Source organism: Dreissena polymorpha, chromosome 4, assembly GCF_020536995.1.
Source record: "Dreissena polymorpha isolate Duluth1 chromosome 4, UMN_Dpol_1.0, whole genome shotgun sequence".
In the NCBI taxonomy this organism is placed as follows: domain Eukaryota; kingdom Metazoa; phylum Mollusca; class Bivalvia; order Myida; family Dreissenidae; genus Dreissena; species Dreissena polymorpha.
Genome location: NC_068358.1, coordinates 76,423,823 through 76,446,996, shown reverse-complemented (window position 1 = coordinate 76,446,996; position 23,174 = coordinate 76,423,823). Strand labels below are relative to the sequence as shown.

Below are 23,174 nucleotides of genomic sequence, written 5' to 3'. Positions count from 1 at the left end.
AAAGGACACAGTTGTAGACGAGTGGCTAGTGATCTTGGTGTAGGCAAAACTCAAATCCAGAACATTCTGAATTACATGTACATATACATGTATGTCAATAATTATTTATAAATGTATATGATTAATGAAATAAATAATAAAAACATAAGGGAATGGAAATAATAAAAACAAAACTGTGTTTCAATCCTTTATTTATTATACATGCATAAGTATTAAAACATTTAAACAAAAGAGCACATACATAGATAAGGTACCTGTTAAAATACTACTAGCATATTTTGCAAAGTTTCAATCGACCCTGGGAATAAAGACCACCTGTGAATAAAGACCACAATGACCAAATCCCTTGAGTGGTCTTTATAGACAAGTTAGACTCTATAATTACATGTTATATAAATATATGCATATAAATATATATATGTATGAGTTGCGTTCTGAGAAAACTGGGCTTAATGCATGCGCTTAAAGTGTTGTCCCAGATTAGCCTGCGCAGAGGCTAATCAGGGACGACACTTTCCGCCTAAACTTGATTTTCGGTAAGGAGGGACTTCCTTGAAACTAAAAATACCATAGAAGTGGAAAGTGTCGTTCATGATTAACCTGTGCGGACTGCACAGGCTAATCTAGGATGACACTTTACGCACATGCATTAAGCCCAGTTTTCTCGGCACACAACTCATATATTATATATATATATATGAGTATGCATATATTTATTTAAAATCTAATGTCCAGCAACAAGGCTGAACACCTTATAAAATGAAGTCTGAAGGGGCAGCCTGGTTATACTTACCTGCTAATATATCAACATAATTTCATTTGCTTTTGCATTATGAAAGGACACCAAATAATTAATCATGAAAAAAAAACATGCAATTGTAATGGCAACATTTTACTTCCAACACACTCTTTGGGAGCTTTGTAATAATCTTAAATATTACTAGCTTTTGGCTGTTTTAAAGTTAAAAAGCACTTGTTTGTGCAGTGAAAATGTATCCATGTGTCAAATCAACACATCTATTCAAAACTACAATTTAAAAGTATGGCGATAGTACTACTTAAATGATATAATTTGCATAAGACTCATCTATTGTTCATAGCATAATTTGCAATACACATACATATCATGATAATTCAATAAATAAACTTTTGGTACATCTATTTATAAAATATACTTTTCAAGGTTTACTCACAGATAGGGAGCTGCTTTGATGCATCAGTGAGCTACTCTTCAGCTTGTAACCTTTTATAGGCCAGTATGTAATCCTGCATGGTGTGGTAAAGCTCAAAACAAGGGACTATACACAGTGACACATCACACTGTCTACATTTATATGCAGTTTCGTGACCTGGTCTTCGTTTTTTGGGAAGGCCCTGACTGGCAAGCATCTGTGCAACTGCAGGATTGCACACAACGCATTGCAGAGACTTTGACTTTCCATCATTGGGGAATATAATTTTTGAGTTTGCTTGTCTGTTCTAATGTAATATTGGTGAACTTAAGAGGTTTGTAATACAAATGTATATAGTCAAATGACTTAATAACAACACAAGTGTGAGGTTATAATTATATTTAAACTTATTCTAATGTATATTTACTTAAACAGTAATAAAACTTGTTTATAACTTGTATTTAAAATTTAACAAGTTTCTTTTCTTCTTTTGATACTCTGTCTAAAAAGAAGATTTTGTGCTTGCGTCCCTAACTTAAGGTCTGAAAACTGTACAAGGTGCTCAATTGGGTGTTAATTTAAAATTAATTACATTGTAAGTATTTACAGGTGGATAAGGGGGACAATGACAGACACAGGTGTACGGTTTTTGAAAATTTGAAAACTTCTTCATGTACGTACATAAGGAGATGTTGAGCCTGGATTGGGGGTTCACCGTTGACAAGAACAAGAAGATTACCAAGAGGACAGCGCTTGTTAGTTGATGTCCGGGCGTAAATAACGCCCATAAATGGCAGTCATACGTCAAATTTTAACAACTGATGGAAGTTCCTTGGATTTCCGATAATCTGCATGTGCACTGTTTTCTAAGACACAGGACGTTTAAATCTCAACACTTAATCTTGTCAATAAATTCGGTAACTCCGCCAACCAACTACTGTATGACATGAATTTTTCAGCAAGTGGCAAATAATGATTTTTATGCTCCCCGAAATAAAATTTCGGCGGAGCATATAGTTGCCAGTTTGTCCTTCCTTACTTCTTTCTGTCACACTTTTGTTACCGTTTCTCATAGGGCCTTCAATACTCTACCAATCTCTTTCATATTTGGCATGTAGATACCTTGCATGGAACTCTACCTTTTGATGAGGTTTGAGGTCACTGGGGTCAAGGTCACCGGGGCTAATAATAGATTTTTTCCGTCACACTTTTGTTACCGTTTCTCATAGCGCCTTCAATACTTTACCGATCTCCTACATATTTGGCATGTAGGTACCTTGCATGGACCTCTACCTTTCGGTGAGGTTTGAGGTCACTGGGGTCAAGGTCACCTAGGCTAATAATAGATTTTTCCGTCACACTTTTGTTACAGTTTCTCATAGCACCTTCAATTCTTTACCGATCTCTTTCATATTTGGCATGTAGCTACCTGGCATAAACCTCTACCTTTTGATGAGGTTTGAGGTCACTGGGGTCAAGGTCACTGAGGCTAATAATATATTTTTTAAGGTGGTTATTAACACATAGATTGACAAAGCGCATCATCGGGGAGCATCCATCAGTTTCACTGATATTCTTGTTCCAACTGTCGATCAAATTCTTTTTGGTAATCGCATCAGCAAATGGGCAGGAAGGCTTTTTTTAGGCAGACAAATAAGGGCCGACCCCATGCAAATGTGTGTACAATAACTGCACATGTCACAGATCAATACTGATGTATCTAAACAACTGTAGCAAAAAACGTTTCCACATTTCTTAAACAAAAGAACAGATCTAAGCGCTATGAATTTTTTATTCAGCAATCAAATATTAAAGCCCATGCTTTCCTCCTTTGGTTAGAATATGTTTGATTTAATAATTTTATTAGTGTTTCTTTTTGGTCCATCAGTCTGTCATTCTTCTTTTGATCAACATGGGCACATGAAAGTGCTCAAGAATTTCATAAACATAAATGTTCAAAATTTGTTCCAATAAATTTGGCAAATACATGTATATGTTACAATTAAAAGATTTCCTGAAATAAACATCCAATCTGGACAGGGTATTCCCACTGAACATGTGTATATCATCTGACGTGATGTGCAATATTCTTATGCTATAATTTTTCTTGCAACATTTTCTGAGAATAGGGAAAAGTGAAAGTTTTTTTTGAAAAAAAAACACAAATAAATTAAAGTTAAAGTTGACACTAGTGCAGTTGTCTGCTTCACTTTGCAATGTTTGTGGACATTTAATGAAAAAAGGACCGATACAATGTATGAAATATGGATAATTTTATTTGGATTATTTAAGTTGAAGTAAGATTTTGAAATGCAATTATACTTGCTTTTTCTCATTTTGGTTGTGTGTTGTTTTTTTCAAGCAAAGTTATGTTAGTAAAGCAAATTACACACATGCCTGAGACATCATCATGTGAGTCTCATTTTTAGCTCGACTATTATATATGAAAGCAAGGGGCTGAGGGTCAATATGAAGAAGACAAAGCTCTTGATCACCGGTCCTGGACTGAATCTTCTGCGCGATGCGGGAGCATATCCCTGTGCGGTATGCAGGAGTGGAGTGGGAGTGAACTCGATTGAGTGTACCCAGTGCAAACTGTGGGTGCACAAAAAGTGCAGTGGCATCAAGGGAAGAATCACCAGCAACCCGGACTACGTTTGCCCGAGATGCATGGACCAGGCACGCCCAATTGATGGAAGACCTGTTACCCAGGTGGTCATTGATGGCTCACAGCTTGATGTTGAGGCCAGCTTCTGCTATCTGGGTGACACGCTATGTGCTGGGGCAGGCTGCGAACTTGCCATCATCACCCGATGCTGCATTGCCTGGGGAAAGTTTAAGAAGCTCCTACCAATACTGACGTCGAAGCATGTTTCCCTTAAAATCCGTGGCAACGTGTTCAATGCTTGTGTCCGTTCTGCCATGTTACATGGAAGTGAAGCGTGGGCACCATCCGCTTCTGATCTACAACGACTTCGTAGAAACGACAGAGCAATGGCCTGCTGAATTTGCGGCATCAAACCTGACGACGGAGTCCACACTGACATGCTGTATGGCAAACTAGGGATACCAGAAGTCACTGCATCACTGAGAGCCAGACGCCTGAGGTGGTATGGGCATGTCGAGCGTGCCACCTCTTGCATCAATTCAATCTCGAAGATGGCCATTCCTGGTGCTAGAGGTAGAGGGAGACCAAGAAAATCGTGGTCTGACTGTATTAAGGATGACCTGCACACCTGTGGCATGGGTGACACTGACCCACAGAACAGAGGAGCGTGGAAATCAGGGGTTAGACGCTCTAGCCGCCTGCTGCCTACCCCAACTACTGGGACTAATCCCGCAGCAGATGACAAATAAACTCAGGATCAAGTCAAGTCAAGAGCTATCCTACTCACGTCGGCGTTCCCGTTAGCGTAAGCGTGCAAATGTTAAAGTTTGCGTACTACCCCAAATATTTCCTATGTCCTTTGACATATTGCTTTTATATTTTGCATACTTCTTAACCAACATGATCCCAATCTAAAAACAAGAGCCGACAACTGTATCAAGCATTTTGACAGAATTATGGCCCTTTTTGTACTTAGATAATTGAACATTTTGCTTAAATTGCCATAACTTCTTTATTTATGATCACATTTGATTCATACTTTGACAAAACAACAATTACCTGACATACCACTATGCACTCCACCCAAACCATCCCCCATGCCCCACCCCAGAATCCCCCCCCCCCTCCAAAAAAAAAATAATAAAAATGTTTTTTTCCTTATTTTTGAAAAATCATCTATTAAATGACCACACACCCACACTATATCCCCCCCCACCCCCCCTCTCCATGATGGCTCACGTTATACTGTCAAGTACTTGAATAGTCCCCTGACAGCTGCTCTTGTTAATGTAAACAAATTGATTGATACAAGGAGACGTTTTATAAGAGGGAACTGTACAATATACCTTAGTTGCAATAATCTGTCTCCCAGCTATTGACCGTCAGTGTCACTGGAAATTGCAACTGAAGTTTTTTTTCATGTAAACTTGCCACCTAGATTCCCAGCGGCACTTTAAAGGTAAAATGAGCCTCATAAAATATTTTTTGTTGTAAATAAACACAAAATCATAGATTTTATCCCTAATTTGCAAATTATAACAACTTATGTTTTATGGTGTGCTGGCAGAATAATAATATAATTCAAAGTTTCAAACATGTCAACAGTTTATGAAAATGTGTAAGTATTTGAAAACGCAGAGTATTCCGAATTTAAAAGTATGCCAATATTATACATTGACTATCTACGGAATCCTCCACAAGATAGATCAGGCATCTAATCAACCAATCGTGATACATTGACTTTCTTCTAAACTGTTGTTAGATAGATTGTCATGTCGAAAATTCTGCTTTTTGTGTGATGACTGTTGTTTCCTAAGATTTTGTTTGGAGCATTAGATGTCATTGGATGACATTGATTTCCAATCAAATATTGATGGTAACATGTATCGTGTTTGTTACCATGTATTAGATTGATTGACCTCGATTTTATAGACATGTGAGACATATGTTTTTTACGTTGTTTTTGCCTTTATCAGGGATAACTTTGAGCTGTACTTATGTACCCATACAAGCTCAAAGCATTCAAGAATTCCTGTGTTACAGAATGGATTCTGAGGATTCCCCAGACTTCATCCTTGTGGCGTCCCAGGAGGAGAGCCAGGCTTACGGTAGACTGTCACCTGCCACACAGATGAAGAAGATCCTCACTTCACTGCCAGCTCTACAAGTACGGCTGCTTATGATGAGTCTGTCTCTGAGAAAACCCTGCTTAATGTGTGTGTGTGTGTGTATCGTGTCGTCCCAGATAAGCCTGCTTAATGTGTGTGTGTATCGTGTCGTCCCAGAAAACCCTGCTTAATGTGTGTGTTTATCGTGTCGTCCCAGAAAACCCTGCTTAATATGTGTGTGTATCGTGTCGTCCCAGATAAGCCTGTGCAGGCCATTCAGGTCACACCTATTTTTCCCCTTCTTTATAAAGAACTGGTAAAAGATACTTTCCCAAATAAAGAAAAACAACTAAATTACCAATTGCAATCTGAAAAAATTCCCAAAAGGAAGAAAAAATTCGGCAACTTTGTTCCTAAAAAGCATTATCTGCATGTTAACAAGTAAGATTAGCACTGACACTCAAAATTTCAAGCCAAAATGCATGTAAATAAATATTTGAATAGATTCGTGCAATTTACACCAAGCAATTAAAAAGATATTTTATTCCCAACCTGAAGATTCCATGATGCAAATTTTCTCAATGTCATTTTTTTGCGGTAATTTTTCCCAATTGTTATGGTGCCGGTACTTCCAATTGCCCCAAAAAATTGCTGTGTTAATCAGGGACACTTTCCGCTCAAAACGCTTTATCTTCCAGAAGGACTTCATTGAAATGAAAAATTCCATAAAATGAATGGTATCCTCCCTAATTAGCCTGGGATGAAATTATACGCACATGCATTATACCCAGAGTGCTGCTCAAATCTATTGATGTTTATTTGTTTTTCCAGAAAAATACCATTACAAATGCGTGAAAATACGTTTATAAGTGTAAAAGGGTTAAATAAGAGTGACATTGAGGATAATTTTTCATAATACATGTAACTCATATTGAAGCTAGATTTCCTCTTGCAGATTTGTATTCCTAATTGTAAATTAAAAGTAATATGCTTAAAAGACATTCTTGAAACAATAAGTCCAAATACAAGTGAACACATTTGGACCACATCCTTAATGCAGCAATATCTTTGTAATCAAAAGGCTAGAAAATTTAATATTTGCTTCAAGGAAATCACATGCCTCCAATTTAGGGATTTATATGGTACTTGTTTTTTATAATGCTCCCCCCCAAAAAAATTGGGGGGAGCATATAGTTGCCGCATCGTCTGTCCGTCCGTGTTTCCGTCCGTGCACAATTTTTTTCCAGGCTATTTCTCAGCAATTAATGACCGGAATTCAATGAAACTTTATGGGAAGCTTTACTACCAAGAGGAGATGTGCATATTATCAGCCGGTTCTGGTCAGATGATTTTTAGCTCATCTATTTTTTGAAAAAAAATTATGAGCTATTGTCATCACCTTGGCGTCGGCGTCGGCCTCCGGTTAAGTTTTGCGTTTAGGTCCACCAGTGTCCGACAAATTTCTTATTTTTCAGGTAGCCCACTGGGCTACCAATAAAAATATTTGGTAGCCCATACAATTTTCCTACAAAATGATGAGAGGCAGGTTTTCATCTTTATTTTATTTCTTCATTTACATATACATAATATGTATACAAACATATACATAATACAGCAATTAGTCTGATGTACATAGTCAATATCGTTAATATATGTTACAGTACAGGCACCGTGTACTTAATTGTAAATGTACCAAAGAAAATCATATACTACATGTAGATATTACATGTATCAGCACATGTATGTGTACTTAAATTCGGACAGCACGTTAAGTTGGAAACGTAAATAAAGCATTAAGATGATCAAAACGATTGACTCGTATGGTGTTAATCAATGCAATTGCCCTTTTTAACAACAAAAACCGAGTTTCAAGAAATCAAGAGTATTAAATCATTTATTTACTTGTGTCCGACTTTAAGTACTGTCAGAATTTACGTATTACATCCGTATGTTACGACACTTGTGTGCAGTTAGTATGCAATACAATAATTGTTTCAATAATGAAGGAACTGATACAGTGTAACGGTAACGATACAGCGTGTTTATATTATATTTTATTAAGAGGAAATGTCAATGCCAAATAATTCGCGAGATACCCCGGTACTTTAGTTGAAATTCACAACAAAACTTTTAATGGAAATTAAATGATCTCAATGTTGTACCCGCTACGAAATTTTTATTCACAAATAAAAACACCCATGCGAATTTGCGCGCTTTTTATCTGGACAAAGAAATTCATTTATTAAATGTAGAATTTTGTAACCTTAAATAGCTGTACACAATGCGTGCAAACCGTGGAAGGTGATTTACGCATGTTGCAATTGAACGGTCTGATTGGGAGCTTATTTCATCATATCTTTTAATAGAACAATGTGCCGAAATTCATATGACACTTTAGAAAATTTCAAACGTTTGTGTTTATGACTCTTATCGTCTATATTACCCACCCATAATTTGGTTTAAAAAATATAAATTGGGCATATATGTGATTATTGATTAACAGTCGATTAATCCAATTATTAATTGACAATGCAAACTAATTAGCAGGTGTGAACCGTGTTCACACCGTTGTTATTAATATTCATTTTCGGTTTTGTTACCGTTTTGAAGAATCGGCTATTGTTTTAATTTATTTAATGTTCGGCGTCCTTGGATATTTAACGACATCAAAAACATTGTCGCTATTACTCATTGTTGCGGTTAACAAAAAATTGCAAACTGCGAAATGAGGTTGCATCCATGTGTGCCAACTATCCAACAGGCTCTCATTATATTATTAGCAGACGACAACTGTTGATTCTGATTGGATGATTAAAATACACTGTTACTGTTTACGACATTACCGCAAGTGATCGGTAACTGATTAGATAATTGATTGCACTTTGTTATTGGATTATAAGCAATACACAGTGTAGAAACACATGGTTAGCGTGTTTATTCTACGTATGTCTGTCATTAAAACGGGCTACCGCTCTTATAGATTTATAGTTGCCCGGCGGGCGTCAGCTGGAAAATTTCAGTAGCCCGATGAAAAATTTTGGTAGCCCCCGGGCTCCGGGCAATGGATTTGTCGGACACTGGTCCACTTTTCTCAGAAAGTATCAATGCTATAGCATTCAAACTTGGTACACTTACTTACTATCATGAGGGGACTGGGCAGGCAAAGTTAGATAACTCTGGCGTGCATTTTGACAGAATTATGTGCCCTTTTTATACTTAAAAAATTGAAAATTTTGGTTAAGCTTTGTGTTTAGGTCCATTTTATTCCTTAAGTATCAAAGCTATTGCTTTCATACTTGCAACACTTACTAACTATCATAAGGGGACTGTGCAGGCAAAGTTATGTAACTCTGACTGGCATTTTGACAGAAGTATGTGCCCTTTTTATACTTAGAAAATTGAAAATTTTGGTTAAGTTTTGTGTTTAGGTCCATTTTATTCCTTAAGTATCAAAGCTATTGCTTTCATACTTGCAACACTTACTAACTATCATAAGGGGACTGTGCAGGCAAAGTTATGTAACTCTGACTGGCATTTTGACAGAATTATGTGCCCTTTTTATACTTAGAAAATTGAAAAATTGGTTAAGTTTTGTGTTTAGGTCCACTTTATTCCTAAACTATCAAAGCTATTGCTTTCATACTTGCAACACTTATTAACTATCATAAGGCCACTGTGCAGGCAAAGTTATGTAACTCTGACTGGCATTTGGACGCAATTATGGGCCCTTTATACTTAGAAAATTGAAAATTTGGTTAAGTTTTGTTTTTTGGTCCACTTTATCCCTAAAGTATCATAGATATTGCTTTCATACTTGGAACACTTGCAAACTATCATAAGGGTACAGTAAAAGGACAAGTTGCATAACTCTGGTTGTCATTTTTACGGAATTATGGCCCTTTTTTGACTTAGTAACTTTGAATATATGGTTACATTTTGTGTTTTGATCCACTTTACTTCTAAAGAATCAAGGCTATTGCTTTCAAACTTCAAATACTTTCATGCTATCATGAGGTTACTGTACCTGGCAAGTTGAATTTTACCTTGACATTTGAATGACCTTGACTCTCAAGGTCAAATTATTACATTTTGCTAAAATTGCCATAACTACTTTAATTATGATTACATTTCATTGATACTTTGACAAAACTTCTCTTACCTGACATACCACAATCAATAGACTCCACCCAAACCATCCCCCGTGCCCCCCCCCCCCCCTCCCCCCGAATCCTCCCCCCCCCCATTTTTTTTTTATTTTTTTTTTAAGATCATCTCACAAATGACCACCACACCCTCACACTATACCCCACCCCCCCCACCCACCCCCAAATTTATTTTTTTTGAAACGGTTAAAAAACACATATATTTATTTTTATTATTATATTTTTTAAATACCGTCCAACCATCGCACCCAAGAATCCCCTCCCCCCCCCCCGCGATTTTTTTTTGCATTTTTTTGCAATTTTTTTTTCGCATTTTGGGAAGATAATGTAATAAATGTCCACACCCCCACAATAAACACCCCTCTTCACTCCACCCCTCCCTCCTTTGTGATTGAAATTGAGAGTCCCTTCACCTTTAAAAAGAAAATAGATGAGCGGTCTGCACCCGCAAGGTGGTGCTCTTGTTCACAGAGTTATGGCCCTTTGAAATTTTCCATTAACTGTACATATAGTGCAATTCTTGTCCTGGCTATTTCTCAGCAACTAATGACTGGAATTCAATGAAACTTTATGGGAAGCTTAACTATCAAAAGGAGATGTGCATATTATCAGTCAGTTCTGGTCGGATGATTTTTCACAGAGTTATGGCCCTTTGAAATTTTCCATTAACTGTACATATAGTGCAATTCTTGTCCTGGCTATTTCTCAGCAACTTATGACTGGAATACAATGAAACTTTATGGGAAGCTTCACTACCGAGAGGAGATGTGCATATTATCAGCCGGTTGTTGTCGGATGATTTTTCACAGAGTTAAGGCCCTTTGAAGTTTTCCATTGTACATATTGTGCAATTCTTGTCTGAGCTATTTCTCAGCAACTTATTATGGGAATTCAATGAAACTTTATGGGAAGCTTCACTACCAACAGGAGATGTGCATATCATCAGCAGGTTATGGTCAGATGATTTTTCAAAGAGTTATGGCCCTTTGAAATGTTCTATAAACTGTACATATAGTGCAATTCTTGTCCAGGCTATCTCTCCCCAACTACTGACTGGAATACAATGAAGCTTTATGGGAAGCTTAACTACCTTTAGGACATACGCTTGTTATTTGTGGGTTCTGGTTGCGCATGTTATTTCTGGGTTCTGGTTAGATGATTTATTTTGAGAGTTATGGCCCTTTGAAATTTTTAATTTGCTAAACCATCCATTGTATTATTTTGTCCAAAGTTATGCCCCCCAAGACGTTTCCTTTTATCTGAATATATAGTGCAATAATGTGACAAAAAAAACTTTGGGGAGCATCACCCGTCTCCGTTTCTCGTATGTATATTGTTTGTTTATTCAGTTTTTTCTTGTGGTACCACGACCAGTGTTTAGTTTTCATGTCAAGCTGCTTCTGAAGGACATCTTTATTCCTTGCAGGATCGAGGGAATTGCAGGGAAAACATTGAAACAAGGGAGAGTGAGGCATCAGGTAAAACCTAAGTTACCAAACTGTTTACATACATTAAACAGTAACATTGTACAGGTACCTGTACTTCAGGCATGTCAGCAATAATCGTCACACATACATGTATTTTAATACTTGTTTGTTGCAGCATCTACAGATGCCAGGAGGCAAACGGCTATTGGCCTGTCCATTTGTTGTTGTTTGTTCTTCTGTTGGATCATAATCAGTATGGGATTGACCTGAAATGGCATGGTTCATCCCAAATCAATCATTCTTCCTACAAAAGTTTGATACTTGAATGGGATATGTCTTTGAACTTTATCAAAACACTCACAGCATCTGTCCTCTTTTGATCGTGATGTTGACCTACTTTTTTACTTATTCAAATAGGCAAATAAATCAATACTGACGAGGCCTCTACTAGGGGCATATGCATTTATTAAATGCACCACCTGGTTACGTATCATCATAGTTTTTTTTTTGAAGGTGTTTTGAACATTATACCTTAGCACTTAAAAGGACAAAGTGCTTATGGTGATCTAATATGGTGGGTCTCTCTCCATTGTGATTTATCTTCCATTTTTTGTCATCAACAATTTGCCTCAAACGACATCTCCTCCTAAACAGCTGGTCAGATTTGCATGACACTTCACAGGCATGATCCATGGTTGACTCCCATTTAAAGTTGTTTTATTAGGGAAAGGAGGATTCTTAATACAAGTTGTTGTTTTATATTGGTCATTTATCTTTGGTATTTCAGATGAATCTCCAAGGGGTGAGGGATCCAAAGTTGCTGAGGAAGCTGCCTCTACCATGTCCAGGTAGAATACCAGTTTTTGCCTACAGACACTGCACAGTCTCTACATAGCCAGACATTTTAAATGAAAATATAATATGATTGTGGGTATTTTTATGCTCCCTGAAATAAAATTTCAGCTGAGCATATAGTTGCCAGTATTCCTTCCTTCCTTACTTCCGTCACACTTTTGTTACCTTTTCTCATAGCGCCTTCAATACTTTACCAATCTCTTTCATATTTGGCATGTAGGTACCTTGCATGGACCTCTACCTTTTGATGAGGTTTGAGGTCACTGGGTTCAAGGTCAAGGTCACCAAGGCGAATAACAATAGATTTTCCGTCACACTTTTTTAACAGTTTCTCATAGCGCCTTCAATACTTTACCGATATCTTTCATATTTGGCATGTAGGTACCTTGCATGGACCTCTACCTTTTGATGAGGTTTGAGGTCACTGGTTTCAAGGTCAAGGTCACCAAGGCTACTAAATAATAGATTTTCCATCACACTTTTGTTACAGTTTCTCATAGCGCCTTCAATACTTTACCGATCTTTTTATGCCCCTTTCGAAGAAAAGGGGGCATATAGTGATTGGACTGTCCGTCTGTCTGTCTGTCCATCTTTCCGTCACACTTTGCGTTTAGGTTTAGAAAAATGCTCATAACTTCTATGTCCCTTGAGATATAACCTTCATATTTGGTATGCATGTGTATATGGACAAGGCCTTTCAATACGCACAAAAAAATTTACCTCTGTGACCATGACCTTGAACTTAAGGTCCGCATTTAGGTTTTGAAATCTGCGTTTAGGTTTCGAAAAATGCTCATAACTTCTATGTCCCTTGAGATAAAACCTTCATATTTAGTATGCATGTTTATATGGACAAGGCCTTTTCATACGCACAAAAAATTTTACCCCTGTGACCTTGACCTTGAACTTAAGGTCCGCATTTAAGTTTCGAAATCTGCGTTAAGGTTTCAAAAAATGCTCATAACTTCTATGTCCCTTGAGATATAACCTTCATATTTGGTATGCATGTGTATATGGACAAGGCCTTTTCATACGCACATAAATTTTGACCCCTGTGACCTTGACCTTGAACTTAGGGTCAGCGTTTTGGTTTCAAATTCTGTGTTTAGGTTTTGAAAAATGCTCATAACTTCTATGTCCCTTGAGATATAACCTTCATATTTAGTATGCATGTGTATATGGAGAAAGACTTTCCATACGCACAAAAATTTTGACCCCTGTGACCTTGACATTGAGCTTAGGGTCCGAGTTTAGGTTTAAAAATCTGCGTTTAGGTTTAAAAAAATGCTCATAACCTCTATGTCCCTTCAGATATAACCTTCATATTTAGTATGCATGTGTTTATGGACAAGGCCTTTCCATACGCACACACATTTTGGCCCCTGTGACCTTGCCTTGAACTTAGGGTCCGTGTTAAGGTTTCAAAATCTGCGTTTAAGTTTCAAAAAATCTCATAACTTTTATCAAGCGTTTAAAGGGGGCATAAGTCATCCTATGGTGACAGCTCTTGTTCATATTTGGCATGTAGGTACCTTGCCTGGACCTCTACCCTGTGATGACGTTTGAGGTCACTGGGGTCAAGGTCACCGAGGCTAATAATAGATTTTCTGTCACACTTTTTACAGTTTCTCAAAGCGCCTTCAATACTTTACCAATCTCTTTCGTATTTGGCATGTAGGTACCTTGCATGGACCTCTACCTTTTGATGAGGTTTGAGGTCACTGGGTTCAAGGTCAAGGTCACTGAGGCTAATAATAGATTTTCTGTCACACTTTTTTTACAGTTTCTCATAGCGCCTTCAATACTTTACTGATCTCTTTCATATTTGGCATGTAGGTACCTTGCATGAACCTCTATCTTTTGATGAGGTTTGAGGTCACTGGGTTCAAGGTCAAGGTCACCGAGGCTAATGATAGATTTCCGTCACGTTTTTTTACAGTTTCTCATAGCGCCTTCAATACTTTACTGATCTCTTTCATATTTGGCATGTAGCTACCTGGCATAAACCTCTACCTTTTTTTATGAGGTTTGAGTTCACTGGGGCCAAGGTGAAGGTCATCGAGACTAATAATAGATTTTTTAAGGTGGTTATTAACTAGGGATGGCATCGAATACCAATATCGGTATTCGAATGTTCGCAAATTCATTCAATCGAATATTCGAGTATTCGCATAAAACAGCTGGATTGATTTTACCTTGTTGTGTTGATTTCCATTTGTTTGTAAGTTATATCCGTTTGCTAAATACGAGGCTGTTTATTAACGTTGCTATCGAATTATTGTATCGCTGTCGACTTATACTATGGCCGATACTGTGATCGGGCACAAATAGAATGAAAAACATCGTGTCATAGAATTATATTTTAATGATTCCACAGATTTGTAGCAGACCGCGCATATGTAAAACTAAGTTTACACACATAACACGTTGCGGTCTTCTTATCCACAGACCGTGGAAAGTATTCCATACTGCAGAAGGGGCTGGTGGCATTTTCAGATTTGAATTATGATTCCTTGATGATTGTTCAATTTATATCATCTGTTACTTTTGAGTAATTCACATATTTAAATGTCTGTTCAAACTGTGATCACAAAAACTAAATTATTATTCGCAAGTAATTTGAAGCCCTTAATTGGTACCTAATTGACAAACAACAGTTCGGGCCCTTTCTTATAGTAAGTATATTGCATTGCGCGATTTGAGTAATTCACACATTTTAATGGCTGTACATACTGTGATCACAAAACTTAATTATTATTCGCCAGTCAATTGAAACCGTTAATTGGCACCCCATTGGCAAACAACAGTCGGGGCCTTTCTTAGAGCGTGTATATTGCATTGCGCAATCAACACTGATACGGGGGCGTTATCAGTTTGACACGAAGAACGTCACGTCAAACATGTTACTCCCAAGTGATTTCAGTTGCTTTTTAGTAAGCGGTTCGCAGGTCATTAAATATTGGTGAAATTACGTTTGGAAAAAAATGCGAATATCATTTTTATTATTCGCATGCTGACTATTTAATCGAATATTCGATTATTTGAATAATTTTGCCATCCCTATTATTAACACAAAGATTGACAAAGCGCATCATCGGGGAGCATCCATCAGTTTCACTGATATTCTTGTTGGAAAACAATTTTATATATGTGAATTGCAAAAACTATACATAAGACAGAGTTTGGTTTTGTAGCACAAACACATATGACTCCTTTCCAGTTGTTTAAAAAATAATTTACATCAATGTAATGTTCCAAGTATTGCCAAAAAGAGCACATTTTTTCAAAAGTTGTGAACAAGTGTTTTATAGCTCACATGTGCACTTTTAAAAATCCCAAACAAAATGCACATAATTATTGAACTGCCTAAGACAATATCCAAGTGCATGGATTTGATAATATGGCAGGCCCATATGAATATGATCAACATGTGTGGAAGCATCTTTTTGAGACAAAGAATTATTGTTTGCATATTCCCTCTTTGAATGGATGTACTTGTAAGCTTATCAAACCTCATCAATACAATTTAGACAAACTGCATACACACTGTGTTACTCATGATGGTTTGTAGTCACTGGGTAGCCTCTGGTACCTCACGGGGTCAGCATGTCTCAGGGGAGGAGACCACACAGGGTGGTCAGGCTAGCGGCTACCTGCACAACCTGTTTGGAGACTCACAAGATGACATGTTCAGTGACCAGGATGACTCTAAAGGTATGTGATTAAAGCTCTCAGGCATATCCCAGTTCTCTTGAATGTCTCTTTGTCTTGCTAGCACAGTGGTGGTTACACGTGGTGCTTCTCACTTAGGAAGCATGTGAGTTTGATTTTTGGTCACCGTACCAGTAAAGTAGAATTTCCTCAGGGTACTCTGGCTCCCCCCCCCCCCCCTCATCATAAGACTGGACCAAAATTGAAAATTTTTCAGTTACAACAAAATAACTGGAAATTGCAGCTATAATACAACATTTGTCCCAACTTTTGTTGCTCTAGTTATTTAATTAGGTATACATGTAAGTGCTGGAACACACTCCAGGTCCACACATAATGCAGCTTAAAGCTTGGAAGGACCTTATAAACTCCGAAATACAACAACCCTTGTTCACTTGACCTTTTTACATCATGGTATATTTGTTACACACACTCCAGGTCCACTTATTATGCAGCCTCATACGCAAAGGAACTCTTTCAAATAAACATACACTCATTCTCTTAACCTTTTGACAACATGGTATATATGTAACACAATTCCAGAGCAAAACTTATTATTGTCTTTATAACAGTACTTAATAAAAAATACAGTAGATTTCACTTATTGAATATTGGGTAATCAAATAATCCAGTTAATTGAATAGAAATTGAAAACACCAAACCATTTGCATCTCTTCCCGTTGTAAAAATATCGCTTAATCTGATAGGAAATATGGTGTATTCTGGTTAATTGAATAGCCAATTATCGATTGCACACTATAATCCAGCATAGAATCTCATAAATATTCAAGGATACTCATCGTATCGACGACTTTGACAGACACGCTCCATGGACTGCCTTTGTTTTCATTTCACACCATGCATGTATGCAGCGTCTGTCAAGCTTCACTTGACTAACAGGTGTATAATGCTGGCCAAGTACATGTACAATGCAAACACTGGAGTCTCCGGTTTAAACTGATGTAGATCACAGTTTGCAGTCATGTGCAAACTTTCGAATGCAAACTGTCGAGTAACACACATCAACAGTTTATTTTCATGCTGTGTTGTCATTTGCCAATACATGCATATAAACCGAATTGTATCGATAACAGTATACATACCGCTTTAATAATGTGCACATTTATCCAATAATCCACTAAAATTACAACATCACTTACAATTTTTTTTTAAACATTTATGACGATAAATATGTTTAAGAATTTCATAAACACAATTAGATGTATATGCCATTTTTCAGAAATGTAAAGAGTACAGTGCATTACGGGGCAGAGCTTTCATTGGGCAAGCGAATTTAAATTGAGATTGAATGCAATACGATACATGCAGGGATCATATTTTCCCGCAACATCAATTGGTCCGGATATAAATGGGGAAAAGTATCCAAAAATGTACATCCGAAATCATGACAAATTACGTTAAAATATATACCATTGATTTTGCCATTCATGAAGGTGGTATAATACATGTACAAGTAAAATTCCCTTTGGCATTATGATTTTTTTTAAACGTAACGAGTTTTCTCAACTGGTTTTATCATTTGGTATTTCATTGTTGTTTTGTGTGCTGTTTTATCAGACTTTTATCATCGTTGTCAATATTATTAATCTGTGTAAGTCTATACAGATGTTTTAAATTGTTGTCGACTCGATAATAGCTTACAAACATGTACTGAACCAAACAAATAACTGTGCGTAGGTTGGCTACTGACAACAACAAACCAAATAATTAAGATATAATTTGTTGTCAAATAACCCACGACCGATAGTTTAGATGCGTAGGGATTTAATCACAAGAGCAAAGCATTTGAAACCATGCATCTAATTTTCCGGTCGTGAGTTATTCAACAATAAAGTATAAAGTACACAAATTATTTCGATTCTAACACGGTTTTACTAAAGATTTATTCAATGTATATTATTGTTCTTGTGTACTATTTTATGTGAAGTTCCGCCCATAAAAATAACTTTCGGCTGTTCTGTCGATCAGATCCGCGACTTTCATGCATAATTATATTACCGGATTATTACGCTGGTGGAAAATGTATCGGCATGTTTTGTTTAGTTACAAGCGCGTGCTTTCAGACGCGTGTTTTCGGATGCGTCTTTAATACGCTGTTCACAAGTTTTTTATTCTTGGTCTGACGTGCAATAAACTGGTCCTGACCGGTTTAGAGCCTGCAGCGGATGGTTTATCACACCTAATCGAGATAAGAATGTCATTAGGGTGTGTTAGCATGTACACTGTGTAATCGATTTCATGACATGGGAATTTTAATAGCAAACAGAATCGGACCGACTGTTTGGGATTTTCAATCGGTCTTTCATGACCCCAAACGGTCTAGGACCGACAAAACCGAAAAAATATGATCCCTGGATACATGTACAAAGAACTGTTTTATTGTTTCATAAGCAGTGTCATGTAAAAAACGTGCTTACCGGGGAGTTTCTGATACCGGGCAAAAATTAAAGTGAATCTCTGTTAATAAATAACAGTGCGTTAGCATTTGAATAAATTGTCTGGATTATTTAATTAATTTCTCGTACACGTACTGAAAGATAAATGCCTTAATACTAGAATGATACGTTAAAAACACGATAACATACACACATGTATATGATAAACAGTGATATCATTGGAAATATAACTGATTCCGTATAATTGAATACTCCGGATAATTGAATATTTGGATGTGACAAATGGGCTATTCAATTAATTGGAATCAACTGTATTAGTATTCACGTGAAAAAAGGGCAATGGGATACTGTTGGTTAGCTTTACCTTCTTATCCTAAAAAGGGTTTAACTAACAAGTCAACAATTGATATTGCTTTGAAAGTCAAGTGCCTGAAAATTTATGTGACTGGCTAACATGCCCTTTTGGCTTAACAGGGTGATAGGTCTTTGATGTCATTAGATGAAATCGATTTTCAATTGAATAAGTCCCAGCTAAACCTTACACTTTTACAGATCAATGGGAGTTTTATTTAGTGTTCCTAATACAAATTGTTTTTGTCAGACAACAATTTATATTTTTAAAAGGTTTATTATTGTTGACAAACCTTGGTCTTATCCCTAATCACTTTCAAGGTTTCTTGCACCCACCTTTCTGTTTCCTAGGTGACCGCTATGTTGCAACACCAGCAGAGCATCTGGGTAGCCTGCAGTTGTCCCAGAACCCAATGCTGGTGCCAGAAACAGTAGATGAATCCACAGAGTAAGTGGATATCACTTCAGTATCGATACAAACTTGCTGTCCCTTAAATATGAAAAATCTACATTTGTTTGACTAAGATTGGAAAGTCGATCTAACTTTGCTTGTATACTTAACACTTCTAAAGATATCAGTAATGCAAATTTCAGTAAAACTCTTTTGAATTTATCTTGATCTAATTAAAAGAAAAAGAGGGAGTGTGAATATTTGAGTTGCACTTTCTTTTTATCTGTTGCCCTGCATAAAATGTTACAGATTTCTTAAATTTTGAAGTGATTTAGTTAAGACTTTAAAAATGACACCACCCTGAAGATTGGAGGGGCAAAAAACATTTTTCATGCCCAACGATACAAGACACACAGATTTCCGAGTTATTTGCCTTAAAATACAGCTGACAAAGCGGTGCAGGGGAGGCAATTAATCTTGTTTCAATTACAACATGATATATAGAATATTTTTGCATTTAAAATGAAAATGTTATTGAAAGATCAGAAGTATCATATGGGCCGCGTTTTGAGAAAAATGGGCTAAATGCATGTGCGTTAAGTGTCGTCCCAGATTAGCCTGTGCAGTCCGCAAAGGCCATTCAGGGACAACACTTTCTGCTTTTATGGTATTTTTAGTTTCAAGGAAGTCCCTCCTTACCGAAAATCAAGTTAAGGGGGAAAGTGTTGTCCCTGATTAGCCTGTGCGGACACTTTACGCACATGCATTATGCCCAGTTTTCTCAGAACACGACTCATATTATTATAAAACACTCATACCATTCAGGAATGAGATCCCACCATCACCAGACTCCTTCAGCTCTGCACCATGTATCATCCCAAACTCTCCCACTGACCAATCGGACGACAGTGAAGACAACAATAACCATAGCGGCTCAAAAGGCAATAAAAGCATCAGCAGTAATAGTGGCAGCAGCGATTTCATGGCTGACAATACACTGGTAAGCGAGTCGCAGCAACGGAAGCAACAAAGAAGGACTCCAGAGGAGGAGATCACTGTGATAGATCTCATCGACAGTTCTGCTGATATTGATGGTGGGGATGATATCGTGGCTAGCCAGTCACATCAGGAGACGCAGGTGGGTTGGACTTTGCTGTCAGGCATTCAGCCTGTATGTAATACTTATTTTTTATACATGTTGAAACAATGGTATAAATTTGACTTAAGTAATTAAATAAAATTCAGGCTTTATGGTATAACAATTTTAATGAAGCACACAAATTACATAGTGCTAATGGTTTTCTTTTAGGATGTTTTGATGTCCTTCATGAAGCAGTGCTTGCGTAAACTTTTCTTACCACTTTTCCTGCAGGGCTCAAATGCTTTGTATTTCACGTGTAACAAGGCATGGTGGTCCTCTACCAAGTTTGTTACAAAAATACCCTGGGTTCAAAATTTTCCCCATACTTAAGTCACTTCTTTTCTATATATTAAATATTAACGTTCTAAAAATTATATTCTCTGAAACCACAAAGCCTAGAGACTCAGTTTTAGCCAGTGTTTTTTTTACCATTTTGGGAATGGGGCCGGGTCCCTTTGGATTGGGAAATATCGCGTCATTTTTACTAAAATTGGGAAATTAATTTTGTTGATTTTATTCTTAGATGGCCGATGGCCCTCTTGTTAACTGTATCTTCTTCTTATTCATGACATAGGTATAAGTTGTGTGTTGTAGTCCATGGTTAATTGTGAGTTTATGATAATATTATTAATTCCCTATTAAAACAGACTGTTTTATGAAGAGGAAAATGTACTTGCAAGTTTTAAATTTCACTGGCTTTAATTTTTACTTTTGTGTTTTACAGTAGTGCAAAAGGGCATTTCAAACTTGATTTAATTTTCATATGCAGTTAATTCAAGGGAAAAAGCATGAAAGGCCAGATTTTGGAAGAACAATTGATGCTCATTAGATTCAGTTTGTGGAAAAATATTATTATTTAGGGGAAGATATTAACAACTGTTAGTGTATAGACTTACATGTAATTGTTGTGTTTTGATGAATTTAACTTTGTTTAATTAATATGTGCACATGAATCTGATTAAACACTGATCCACTCATATATTAATCAAATCATGTGTGTGTTTTTGAAGTTTCAACCGATATTCTTGCAAATGTTTTTTCTTTGCAAGTAATCTGAACTCAAATTTACAATGTTTACAAACACTCAACTTGTTTCCCTCTTTATATATTCTCTTTATAAAGTTTTAGTAAAAATGTTCTTATATAAAACGTATTTTCCTTATTTGAAGGATGCATGCTGTTGATTAATCCATGCTAATTATATGTGTAGTAAGTTAAATTGTAATTTTTCCCTTTTGCAGAGAAGCTTAATTTCTTTTCTCCATTGTTTGCCAGCTTGGATTAATGTATGCAACATATATGCATAACAACGTAAAGTCGTACATGTCCGACTACAGTCGCAAACCAATAGTAAAGTCTGATGTTACAACAGTATATGCTCTGTTGGAATCATTCTCTGAATTCACCGATTTCACAGTATAATACTTTAAAGTTATACAAATGTTGATGGAAATGGAAATATCAGAAACCTTTAACCAGGAAATGCATGGCGGTTACAATCTTTGGAAGCAAAAATTAGCATATCACCGTCAGCCTTTAGAAAATTTTGTCCTCCAATGTCCAAAGGGCTTACGATCTTTTGACATGTCTGTTTAAAAATTAGTCTGTTTTTTTATGTCCCCCACTATAGAGATATTGTTTTTGCCCTGTCTGTTGGTTTGTGTGTTTGAGTGCGTCAAACTTTAACATTTGCCATAACTTTTGAAATATTGATGATAGCAACTTGATATTTGGCATGCATGTGTATCTCATGGAGCTGCACATTTTGAGTGGTGAAAGGTCAAGGTCATCCTTTAAGGTCAAAGTTCAAATATATAGCTTCAAAGCGGCGCAGAAGGGGATATAGTGTTTCAGACAAACACATATCTTGTTAATAGGGGATTTCGCTGCTTGGCAGCTAATGATGACTTTGAATGTTTCAGAATTTCACAAGTCGGCTTGCAATTCCCACAGTGGTAGGAAGCCAAACAGATTCTGCAAGAGATTCACAGTCATAATACCAGCAATGTAAGGGGAACTCCATTTTAGAATTGAATATTGTGTCTGATTTAATGTGTTTCATAAAATGTTGGTAATATGTCTAATTTACCACAGCCTTTATGCAAATAATAGGCGCTTTTCTGTAGTGTGAAAAACAGAAATGAAATTATGATTGCTCATCTTGTATATTTACATGATATCATTTTAAATGTGTATCGATAATATCACATGAACCATTTCTGAAATCTCATTACATAAAGATGATATCTGTATAATAACATAATTTCTAAACTTATAAAGGGATGAGAATTTAGTGCAAAACTATTGGATTTTATAATAAAATGCTTTGCAGATTTATCAGTTTCGCACCTAACCCTATTATGTACTGTATAATGTCTGTTACAGAGTGTTGAAATTGTTGACGTGAAGGAAGGGAACCCTGACAGCGTTGTTTCTGGCCCACAGTATCACAGCCAGGGTGATGTTATGTGGCACCTGAACGCTGTCTCGTCACAGAAACTGCTGCAGTCCAGCAAGGCTTTAAAAAACAACGCTGTGATACCATTAGAACCAGATGGTTTGTTCATTTTGAACTAGGCTTTCCAAAATGTTTGCCCACTGTATTGGTAGGGAAGAGTACTAAGGTATCATTTCAGTTTGCAAACAATCTCCATGTTCAGCTAATCTTTCAGAAATTTTTTGGACTGTAAACTGGTACTGTAATGGTACAGAATACATAATGTTTAATCAGAGATATACAAATAAATGCCTTACTGGGGTAGATAACATGCCAAAAAGAGGGACAAACGTTCATCAGAAGTAAATGTTCTAATGTAATAAGTGTGCAAGA

General features: G+C 36.7%; 2 protein-coding genes across 4 annotated transcripts in view; both read left to right on the top strand.

Annotated features, from left to right (window-relative positions):
• Positions 1-23,174, top strand: part of LOC127877450 (uncharacterized) — a 261,450-nt gene that overhangs the window by 104,768 nt on the left and 133,508 nt on the right. The gene's annotated exons all lie outside the window — the stretch shown is intronic.
• LOC127877445 (uncharacterized) overlaps positions 1-23,174 on the top strand; it is a 35,940-nt gene that overhangs the window by 3,518 nt on the left and 9,248 nt on the right. For 2 of the 3 annotated variants that reach the window (XM_052423347.1, XM_052423348.1), the window contains exons 2-9: positions 5,824-5,947; positions 11,478-11,529; positions 12,266-12,326; positions 15,905-16,047; positions 19,164-19,260; positions 20,029-20,341; positions 22,267-22,351; positions 22,730-22,877. In XM_052423347.1, the coding sequence (XP_052279307.1) occupies positions 5,825-5,947; positions 11,478-11,529; positions 12,266-12,326; positions 15,905-16,047; positions 19,164-19,260; positions 20,029-20,341; positions 22,267-22,341 (864 nt within the window). In that variant the 5' untranslated portion in view covers position 5,824 and the 3' untranslated portion in view covers positions 22,342-22,351; positions 22,730-22,877. Of the gene's footprint in view, positions 1-5,823; positions 5,948-11,477; positions 11,530-12,265; positions 12,327-15,904; positions 16,048-19,163; positions 19,261-20,028; positions 20,342-22,266; positions 22,352-22,729; positions 22,902-23,174 lie in introns of those variants that run through there. The other variant, XM_052423346.1, reaches the window with a different exon arrangement.